General features: G+C 40.6%; 1 protein-coding gene across 4 annotated transcripts in view; it reads left to right on the plus strand.

Moving 5' to 3' along the window:
* Positions 1 to 11,327, plus strand: part of enox2 (ecto-NOX disulfide-thiol exchanger 2) — a 292,078-nt gene that overhangs the window by 264,296 nt on the left and 16,455 nt on the right. For all 4 annotated transcript variants that reach the window (XM_058407650.1, XM_058407652.1, XM_058407651.1 and 1 more), the window contains 3 exons: positions 4,900 to 5,040; positions 8,137 to 8,193; positions 9,792 to 9,897. In XM_058407650.1, the coding sequence (XP_058263633.1) occupies positions 4,900 to 5,040; positions 8,137 to 8,193; positions 9,792 to 9,897 (304 nt within the window). The remainder of the gene's footprint in view (positions 1 to 4,899; positions 5,041 to 8,136; positions 8,194 to 9,791; positions 9,898 to 11,327) is intronic.

Below are 11,327 nucleotides of genomic sequence, written 5' to 3' on the forward strand. Positions count from 1 at the left end.
ATGGCAGCACATAAATCCATCTAATAAAATGTTGTGATGGGGAAGATTCAAAGGAACGTTTTAACCAAAGTTAGGCCAAGTGCTGCCAACGCTCTAGCGCCACCATTAGGTCCGATTTTGGCCTAATTTGGAAGTATATTTATGGTCAGAGCTTTTGGACCGCATGTCCAAAATTGAAACCCTAGGCTCACCTGGTCCCCTGGGTTGAGATGAGTTCAACACACCCTCCATTTATTTCTGCTACTCCTCCTTCAAAATTTTTTTCAATCAAAACCAAATTTGTCACATCATCTTCAGAATAATTAAAATACTCCAAAGGGCCTGTAATGAACTGACAAATCTGACAGTGAAGACACCAAACAGGAAGTTAGGCTATATCTCAGGAACCCAAAGCTACAAGTCACTCATGAATCCCTTTGCCTAAAGTTATGGCTTTGCTTTCATGTGATTGCTTAAGCGACAATTGGACCATGTCTGTGATTGTGCAGCTCACTCCATGCCCCTGAAAATGCTGCTTGCAGCTTTAATTTTGCATTGTTTGCAGTATACCCTGGCCTCAGATGCTGGAATGTCACCTCGTCTGTTATACGGTGTGATTGCTTCCATGAAATTTCAAATTGCGTACACTTCCCCAAAGACCCCAGGCTGCATGGAATGTAACTGTACATAGATCTGAACATTTTTTTCCCTATTACACATAAATAAAGAATACGACTTGAACGGTATCCGAGTTTGCCATTGGAAGACCGTGATGAGATGAGATTATGAATGAGTTAAAAAAAATAAAAACCTCTGGAAGACAAAATTGGATTAAGTCCCTGTCCCAAATGCCTCCTTAAGCTCTTCATTCCTTCTCCAAGCCTACAATTAGTTAGTTGATGTCATCAAAACAGGATGCAGAGTCTCAGTGCAGGCTCACTCAAACACTTCTGCAGATTGTTTATATGAGGTACGAGTGGAAAATAATTAGAATCACAATGTGGTACATGGATGGAAATGTAAACTTTTCCATTCACAGACATATGGCACTCATAATTTTGTCAAAAAAAAAAACCCGCCACAGATCACACAGACAAAATGAAATCACGTGTAGGAAATTGGCAGAGTACTTATCAGGTCCTTAGATACATGAAGTCATCGGTGATGCTTCGTTTAATCGAGTGTTTTACTGCTTTGTTTCACACTTTAAGTAACCCTAATGCTGTTTAAAGACAAGTTAAATTAATAAGCAGAGACACCTCAGATGAAGATCATAGTACCCATCTGCAGTGATTAGTCCTCGCTCGTATTTGAGATGAGTTGCGAGTCCTGGACGGCTGCCGAGTCTCAGCTTCACCAAACGGCGCATGAAGGGCACGTAGACTGCTCTCAGGAGAAGAGCTCCGAAACCCTAAATGAGAAACGGGAGACGCTGTGGCCTGGAGGACATGCAGAAATGAAAACCGTTTGGCTGCTAGTGCACCGTTTAGACTGCATGTGTTCATTAGCCAAGTGCTGTAGAGTTTTACACACAGCCATGTTCTTAACTCAAATAACCACAAAAATGTGGGGTTTTTTTTTTTTTCCTGAAATGTACATGAAGATACCCTCCTAGGAGATGAATGAAGCTTTTGCATGAGCATCCTGCGGTTACTTTTATTGATTTAGGCAGACGCTTTTATCCAAAATGACATACGTTGCTGTAAGCAGGTGAAGGTTAAGGACTTTGCTCAAGGGCCCAGCTTGGCAGTGCCAGGATTTCAACCTTCTGGAGACCAACAGGGCAGAGATCTAACACTGCAGTGTAACACACTTCTGCTCACCTTTAAACACACAAGCTGCTCTGAGCAGAATCTAACAAGACACAGGAACAGCCAACATGTCAGGCTTTACGTCTCCTTGCATCATAATGGCATGTTAAGGATCAGTTAATAATAACAGCTGAGCTGAAGTAAGTACTGTATCACAAGCTTGTTCTTAACATGGTGTACATTTGTTTAGCCATGTAAACCCAGGAGTTCGTTCGGAAACGGCAATCTAAATAAATTGATTTGTATTTTGCACTGAAAGAAAAGAAAAAAACCTTCTGCTCACTAGGCTCTGATTAAAATGTATGCAAAGTTTCATTCCCGCCACCCAGGCAGCTCTCTAATCAAACTCCTGCGGGATTAACTCAGGCCCCCGGCTGCTTCCGTCTTCATTTCCCTGATTCAGCGAGCGGAGTTACTCTGAATTACGGAGCGATGCGGGACGACCTGTTTTTCTGTAAAAATGCACACACTCTGTATCTGCAGCTTATATTATACTGTATATGAACGCTTTCCCAAGTGTGTGAATGTGGATATAAACCGGATGGTGGTTATACAGGAGTTTTTTAATAAGCACTAGCTAGCTGTGTCAGCGTCCTCCATGCCATCCTGCTTAAGCTCAGCTCCTGCTCGCGTAGCTCCGTGATCTCTTGATATTAAATCACTGTCGCATATGTGAGGCTTTTCCTCCACTCTGCATTTAACACACAGACCTGTTGCGATGTATGATTTATTCATAAACACCGGCACACCACCACCACTGGCTACGAGACATCAACACAGCACATGAGACACGCAGACATGAAGCTAAAAGGTGACCTTATACAAGTGCTCAATTCAGTACGAGAGACTTTGATCACATGGCTGCCGGACGGTAATTACGGTACCATTTCTGACCGTCTTGTTTCCATAGTGTGCCTGAGGCACCGGAGGAACAAAATACACACAAGACAGAGCTCTCTTCCTGTTCCCAAGACCTCATGTCAAGCTGCTTTTACTGTTTCTCAAAGGATCACTGTGATTACGATACGATAACAAATACTGAAACTGCGCCAGGAAAACCTCTGTATTTTCCCCAACATAGATCAAGCTCATGTTGTCAGCAGATGTTTGTTTTGTTTGTTTGTTTCAGCTTTGGTGACATTTGTAGAACTTGGGTGCTAGTGACTGAGGTGAATTTATCTAGTCTAACCTGAGATTTGCCAGAAACAGGAACTTAATTTTCCCATAGGCCCAAAAATTAAGTTTCCGCCTTGTTGTGTCCATGTTTAGCATTGAATATTTTTGTCATGTCGCACTCCACAGTGATGGTTAATGACTCATATGAAAGTAGACACTCAGAACTTTGTATTTGAATTTGCATTTGTATTTCTGTTTTTATCTAGCCCATTAGGAACAATCTATTCATAGGAGGCGGCACGGTGGGTTAGTGGTTAACACATTCGCCTCACACCTCCAGTCTCCTGGGTTTAAGTCCCGCTCCCACTGACTGTGTGTGTGGAGTTTGCATGTTCCCCCCGTGCTTGGTGGGTTTCCTCCTGATTGGAGTCTCTAAATGTAGTGAATGCCTGTAGTGAGTGAATGAGTGTGTGCCCTGTGATGGGTTGGCACTTCGTCCAGGGTGTATCCTGCCTTGATGCCCGATGATCCCCGTGACCTGAGGATAGATCTATGATACAGTCACAAATGTTTCTATCTTCAGTGTAAATGATATCAAACCCATTTCTGCTGTATGCTTGTTCATAAGCATCTAAAATTCTAAGGGGTCTTCATCAACCACTAAAATTCTGTGTAAGGTTATCCAACTGAGGGAAAAACACCCGTTTCTGGCAGACACTCTTATCCAGAGCCACTTACAATTTATCTCGTTTTTTTTTTTATATACAACTGAGCAATTGAGGGATAAGGGCCTTGCTCAAGAGCCCAGCAGTGGCAGCTTTGTGGAGCTGAGATTTGAACAGCCTTCCGATTAGTAGTCCAACACCTTAACCACTAAACTACAACACACATTTCACACTGAAAGCCAACAGAGTCCTGACTCATTTCACATCAGACTTGTGACCAGAAAATAATTCATTTGTTTTCTGCTGATGGGAAAATGTCCCATGAGTCGATTTCCATTCTGCCACCGTACTGGAACGCTGGTGTACGGGTAAAAATGGTTAACTGATAAATGTAAAGAATATATTTATCACAATATACTGATCAGCCATCACATTAAAACCACTGAGGTGTTGGATGGAGGGGAAAAAAATGAATGAAAGGATTTTAGAACAAAGTGACATGGGGAGAAAAGTCTGGTCTGATCCCATAGAAGAGCTGCTGTAGCACAAATTGCTGCAAAAGCCCTGGCTATGATAGAAAGGTGTCAAAACACACAATGCATCACAGCTTGGTGCGGTCAGAGTGTCCATGTTGACTGCTGTACACCACTGAAATCACCTAGAGTGGAAACACAAACATTGGAACTGCACCATGGAACAAATTGGTCTGGTCATTTACCTGAACCTAACCTTGAGTTCTACTATCAGAAATGTTTTTTTGGGGTTTTTTTTAATAGCCATTTGATTGACAGTTTATCTCTTTACTCTGATTGGTTGAAAGTTTACAGATGCTACAGAGAGGAGATAAAGTTAACTCTAAGTAGATATTTTATCGAGAGCTGGCTAAATAGGCGGACATTTAAGACTACGAATGAAATATTGAAAAATCACTGACTGTGAAAATAAAACTCATAAATCACTGAAGTCAAAAATCATTCGAAAATAGTATGTTACTAAACATGAACAGGAACTGATTAGTGATCACAATGTGAACTAGATGCAAATTAGGATCTTCTGAGTGTAAACACACACTAATTCAGATAGAACCATAATGCAGTATCGTTGCATTGTTAAATAAGTCAAAATAAACAATCTCATAGATACAGAGAACATCTTCATCTCGACCGGGTTTGCACGACACTGAACATCTTACTGTTTCATGACCCAGTTAAAAGATGTTGAATTATTATGAAACAGATTTGGTTGTGTGGGATGTTGGAGTTCAGCACATGTGTGTGTGTGTGTGTGTGTGATTGTGTGTGTAAAACATTTTTTTCTGGTTTCTGCAGCAACTGCTGAAGATCCGTGATGAGCTGAAACAGAGAGAGATGGAGCTGGAGAAGAGCACAGAGGACAAACAGCAGCTGGAGAGTCAAATCCAAAGCCTTAAAGACAGAATTCAAGCCTTCCCCGCATCACACACCCTGCCTGTGAGTGACACACACGCACAGACACACACACACACACACACACACACAGACATAGACAGAGTTTATGACACACCTTTCTCTGACTCATACAAAGCCTCTGGGGGAAGCAGTGTTTCTGTTTAAGGTTTAAATTGCAGTGAAAATCTGTGTGTGTGTGTGTGTGTTGGGGGGGGTTATTATGGGAGGTCTAAATGAAGGCTGTCGGTCTGAGTACAGTGCTCAGTGATGAGTCTAGACTCATTAGATATTAACCAGATTTCAGACAGAGCAGCGAGACTGTCCTTATAAACAAAGCTGTGGACGATTATTTGTGAATTATCTTTAGAAATCACATCTGGCTGTTCGATAGAAGGTCACTGCATTTTTTTTTTCTTTGTTGTTTTGCCCAGTAGGTTTTCAGCCAGCTGTTTCCCCACATGTTCTCTAGCTACATGTCTGTTTGGGTGGTTTTCTGACCACTTAAACTCCGAGACTAAAATGACTAATTCCACTCTGATTTGTCAGTGACAGAGCAACAGGGTGACCCCTGTGACCCCTCCCCCCCTTTCCCCCCGGTGGCTCTAATAGGTTCTGAGAGAGCACCAAGATTTTCTGCATTAATGAGAACAAATGACACCTCTGCAGCACACAGCTCTCTCCCAACACCATCATTCACTGCCAGACGCTTTCAATTAGCTGTGTTTCCACACACACCGCTCTCATCAGGGACACGGCAATGATGGGCCGGTGTTTATTGAGCAGGGTCTGCGGGTCAACGAGATATTGAACCGAATGGCGACTCGAATATAGCTGAAGCTAAAGCCAGAATTGCGCTATTGGCTTGTTATCGTGTAGAGACAGGTTTGCTGAAATCTGTTTCTTTAGCAGCGTGAAGCTGTGCGGTTTGCATTAAGTTCTGATTTCTCACGTCACTCAGTCTAATCAGTTTTTAACCTCCCGCCTGGCTGATGGCAGATAAAGCGGCGCGGGGAGAGTGACAGGAGCCGTTGTAACGGCGATGCGTCTGATCTGATGAGTTTGGTCGGAGATTCAGTGGCAGGTGCTGAGTGGGAGAGGAAAAGATGCACACATTTAATACCCAGATGAATCAGGCTCATTAATGGAGTCAAAGGAAATCAATTTAATGCTCATTTTCCCTGTAGCTATATATATATATATATATATATATATATATATATATATATATATATATATATATATATATATATATATATATTGTTCACATCCACAGCAATGTAATAATGATAATACTGTGCTAGGGATTAGAGCACCTTTCATCCATCCATTTAATCAATCAGTCAATTATCCATCCATCCATCCATCCATCCATCCATCCAATCATTCTTTCATGCATCCAGCCATCCATCTATCCATTAATTCATTCATTCATCCATCTATTCATCCAATCATTCATTCAATTATTCATCCATCCACCCACCTGTCCATCCATTCATTCATTTATTCATCCATCATCCATCCATCCATCCATCCATCCATCCATCCATCCATCCATCCATCCATTCATTCATTCATTCATTCATTCATTCGGCCATCCATCCATCAATCTATCCATCTATCGATCCATCCATCCATACCTCCCATCCATACATTTATCCATTCATTCATGTATTCATCCATCCATCCATTTATCCATCTATTTATTTATTTATTTATCCACCTATCCATTTATCCATCCATCCATCCATCCATTTATTCATCCATCCATGCACAACTGATTTATCCTTATTCTGGGGAACAGTATAATTGAAGCACAAATTCACCCTGCACAGGGTATCACACGTTCACACTCTCACACATCACACTCAGGGCAATACAGGAAACCAGAGAACATGTGAGACTGCACACAGAGCTCAGGATCGAAGCAGAACCATGCAGCAGCCAGCGATATCACACAGTGAGTTATATAAGGAATAAATCAGTAAGAGGTCAATACTCAAAATCTTACACACTGCTGCATTCATCATTCTGCTCTAACCTTTAATAACTGTTATACAGATCTCACTTTAAACAATGTTCTGCCTCAGAAAAGTCAGAAAATCTAATGCAATGCCCTTTCATATGCTTCTGAAGAGAAAGGCGGTTAAGGAAGAATGTATATATTCTCTCGCATGTGGATTCAGTCAGTGGCGAGTCTTTGCTTCCCCCTCACTACAACACACACTTCTGTGATGTTCAGTGTTTCACCGTTTGACTCTATCCAGGAGCCATTTTTGCTACGTGTTGCTGCGTCCTGGTTTTTCACGTGATGTGAGGCGCGTATTAAGCTCAATGTAAACAGCACAGAAGAATATTTTCAAATAGCATCATGTTTTAAGTGTTTTATTCTTCTTATACCTCAGCGCTGATACTGGAGACTCCTTCCGTAAATGTTAAATCTCTAAATCTAGAACACTTCTCCTAAAATAGCAACACATATTTTCCTTTACAGTCCAGTTATTATGTGAGTTAGATTATGTAGATCATCCAGCATACAGGTCCACCATACATAAATGACTTGTTACTACAGAGACACTCGTATATTAGAGCAAGCGCGTTAATATAACACAAAACACTGGACTTTAATTAGCTGGCAGTTCTGTCAAAGCTGCTGTTATAGAAGATGAATCAACACCTACTGACCAATCAGATTCGGAGAGTTCGACAGCGCTGTGGTATAATTATCTTAGGTTGATATTCTCTAGAGGCTTTGTAGGCAGCACTGATACTCTCGCTATTTATTGTGTAACCTTCTCTCTCTCTCTCTCGATCTTCTGCCTGTCCCTCTCTCTTTCTGCCTGTCTCTCTGTCTGTCTGTCCCTCTTTCTCTGTCTGTATCTCTCTCTCTCTCTCTCTCTCTCTCTCTCTCTCTCTGTGTCTGTCCCTCTCTCTCTGTCTCTCTCTGTATCTCTCTCTTTCTCTCTTCTCTCTCTCTCTCTTTCTCTGTCTAAGTCTCACTGTCTACCCCCCTCGCAGTCTGTCAGTCTCTCTCTCTCTCCGTCGGTCTCTCTCTTTCTCTCTCTGTCATGTGTGTGTGTGTGTGTGTATGTGTCTCACTAACACCTCTCCTTGTTTTTAATTGCCTTTAATTGCCTGTAGTTGGAGAGGCCGGAGTGGGAGGACAGAGGCAGCGATGAAAATACAAGTCATGCCAATGTAAGTGACAGAAGCAGCTCTCCATCCCTGCTTCATGACATATCTCTCTCTCTCTCTCTCTCTCTCTCTCTCTCTCTCTCTCTCTCTCTCTGTCCCTTCCCCCCTCCTCTAGACCTTCTCTCTCCTTCCATACTCTACCTACTTCTATAGCTTCCCTTTCCATGATCCCTTCTCCCTTCACCTCTCCATCACATAACTCATTATTCTCCTTCTTCTCATCCTCCTCTCTCTTGCTTCTCCCGGCAGTTATTTGGCTGACCATCGCATTTTCCACACTCGTATTTTAAACCGCATGGCATCATAACTAATGAAAAGTCGTTTCATTTATTTTATAGCCGTGAATAAACTAGCTGAAGCCAAAGGTCCTGATCTGTCATACAACACCTGCTGCATCATTCATTATACAGCAAACACATTTATCATCTGAATAAACTTGCATTAAAAAATAATCATCATCAAGCAGAGGTCATTTGCATTAGATCTAGGTTAAATGAACAACCTTAAAAATGAAGCAAGCGTCCTTCTACATTCATTCACTACCTTTTTTTTGTTGTATTTTATTTACCTTTTTGTTTATTAATGCACTTACATGAACATTGGCTTGTCAGTGATATTTAGCTCAAACCCAACAAATCCCAAATGACTTCCTGTTCACTACAGTATTTATGCTCCCTACACAGGGGACATGTCATAGCTGAACTTGAATAAATTATTGTAAAGAACTGAAATTGAATACATTAAAAAAAATAATAATATTAAAAATTTTATATATACATATAAATTATATATAATTCAAATAAATCAAAATAATAAATATAAATAAATAAATTCATAAATATACATTTTATTTGAGTCGTAAAACCTACACTAATTATAATTTTTAATCACAATAACCTACTTTTTGTTTTTTCAAGTACTATTAAACACTTTCCTTTAGAACATATACATACTCTACATAGGCTTATATGTATTATTATATTTTCTTATGTCTCTCTCATAAGGTCTATTTTATATGTGAAGTATTATTACACTATTATTAACTATGTACGAAAAAGATGCACTATACCATAATAGTGCCATAAAATTGATAAAGACAATTAAATCATGCATTGCAGTTATTTCTGGAGCGATTAATCCTCGGCTACAGTTTCATGAAGGCCCGTTGCTTCGTCCCTGGTCCATCTCCATGCCGTGGCTAGTAACGTGGCAGATCATTAGAGGGCAGTGGAGCGGAGGTGAACTTTATTTGTGGTGGCATAAATCACTCTGACACGACTCCAAACAAGAGGAGGAGGGGAACGGTGTGGGGAGAGGAAGAGTGCTATACAGGGGTCACAGAGAGACATAACTCAGGCTGTCCTTATAGTCCCAGCACACTATAAATGGACACACACACACACACACACACAAGTTCACTCCATCAGTTAAGAGTAGTGCCAGTGCTCTTATTGCTCATTGCTCATGCTTCCTGTTTCTCATGCATGCTATTCATCTCTCTCTCTCTCTCTCTATCCACATTCACGTCTGCCTTTCAGAGAACATTTGCATTATATGACACTATGTGTGTGTGTGTGTGTGTCTGTGTGTGTGTGTGTCAGGAGTCAGCAGCATCCGCAGTGGTGTCCTGCAGTCAAGAGAAAGAGAGTGTCCCAGAGAAAGGTCCACCCAGTCCTGTGAAATCTGAAAGAGAGGCGCTGCTCGTGGGTATGTGTTGAATCCACAGTTCTCAATTCTGATTGGTCAGAAGGGGTCCTTCATTTTCTATAACAGCAGCTTTGATGGTAATCAAGTTGTCTGTTTATTTTTTTCTTGTACAGCTCATGTTATTGTACACCTTATTATGTTATTGTACACCTTATGTTATTGTACACCTTATGTTATTGTACAGCTCATGTTATTGTACACCTTATTCCATTTTATGCTACTTTAGAATAATTTACTTTGAAATTCCATTTTCGGAAGGTCGTACAGTCGTAAAATGCAATTGAACTGAATTTTTAAACCGAATTTGAAAATTATACGTCATCATTAACATGGTGAAGCTGTGTTTTTCGTCTGAACAACTTCAGGAGCGAGGAAACAAAGCCCGGCTGGTCAGATGCTATTTGTGGCTGCGGGAATGAACTGGTTTCAGGGACGTTCCGGAACATTAAGCGTAACTCTAAGCGGATAAAACGTATGATGTGCCGTTCTTTAATAAATAAAAATCGTTAGGAAGGACAATATGTATACGATGAAGACTTGGGGATGTGCTGTTGTGTGAAACTTCAGGGTAGTTTCTCCCCGTCTTGTGAGGCCAACTCTCACGACTCTTCTGTTGATCGTTTTCCTATAACAGTTCATCATGGTTTATATTCCTTACATCTCATATACAGTCTACTCCAGTCGGTGATGACACTCACTACCTCAAGTGGAAATGATTTGGAAAATGGAAATGAAAATGATCCGACTCGACACGGCCTCCAGTTCCTCCTCCATAACACAACACAGAACCCATTGCTTCACCCAGTACTGTAACTCCCTCAGTGTACATGAGCAGCTCCAGCCCCTTTCATATAACACTCTCCAGCACTTCATCCTTTACCCCTGTTACCCCTGTTCTGTTTAATGTCTTGTATTTTTTCCCCTTGATTCTTTTCTTTTGTCTGTGTGTGTGTGTGTGTGTGTGTGTGTGATACATGACTATTTATCATCTTGACTGTTTATCATGCTATTGTAAAGCGACCCTGGGTTTGAGAACAGCACTATAAAAATAAAAAGCAGTAACAGCAGCAGTATTAGTAGTAGTAGTAGTAGTAATTGTAGTTGTAGTAGTAATAATTATATCAGTAGGAGTAGTAGTAGTAGTACCTGTAGTAGAAGGAGCAGTTGTAGTAATAGCAGTTTCAGTAGTAGTAGTAGTAATTGTAGTTGTAGTTGTAGTAGTAATATTAGTAATATTAGTAGTAGTAGTAGTAGTAGTAGTAGTAATTGTAGTTGTAGTAGTAATATTAGTAGTAGTAATTGTAGTTGTAGTAGTAATTGTAGTTGTTGTAGTAATATTAGTAGTAGTAGTAGAAGTAATATTAGTAGTAGTAGTAGTAGTAGTAGTAATTGTAGTTGTTGTAGTAATAGTAGTAGTAGTAGAAGTAATA

The sequence above is a fragment of the Hemibagrus wyckioides genome, linkage group LG14 (genome assembly GCF_019097595.1).
Source record: "Hemibagrus wyckioides isolate EC202008001 linkage group LG14, SWU_Hwy_1.0, whole genome shotgun sequence".
Taxonomy (NCBI): Eukaryota; Metazoa; Chordata; class Actinopteri; order Siluriformes; family Bagridae; genus Hemibagrus; species Hemibagrus wyckioides.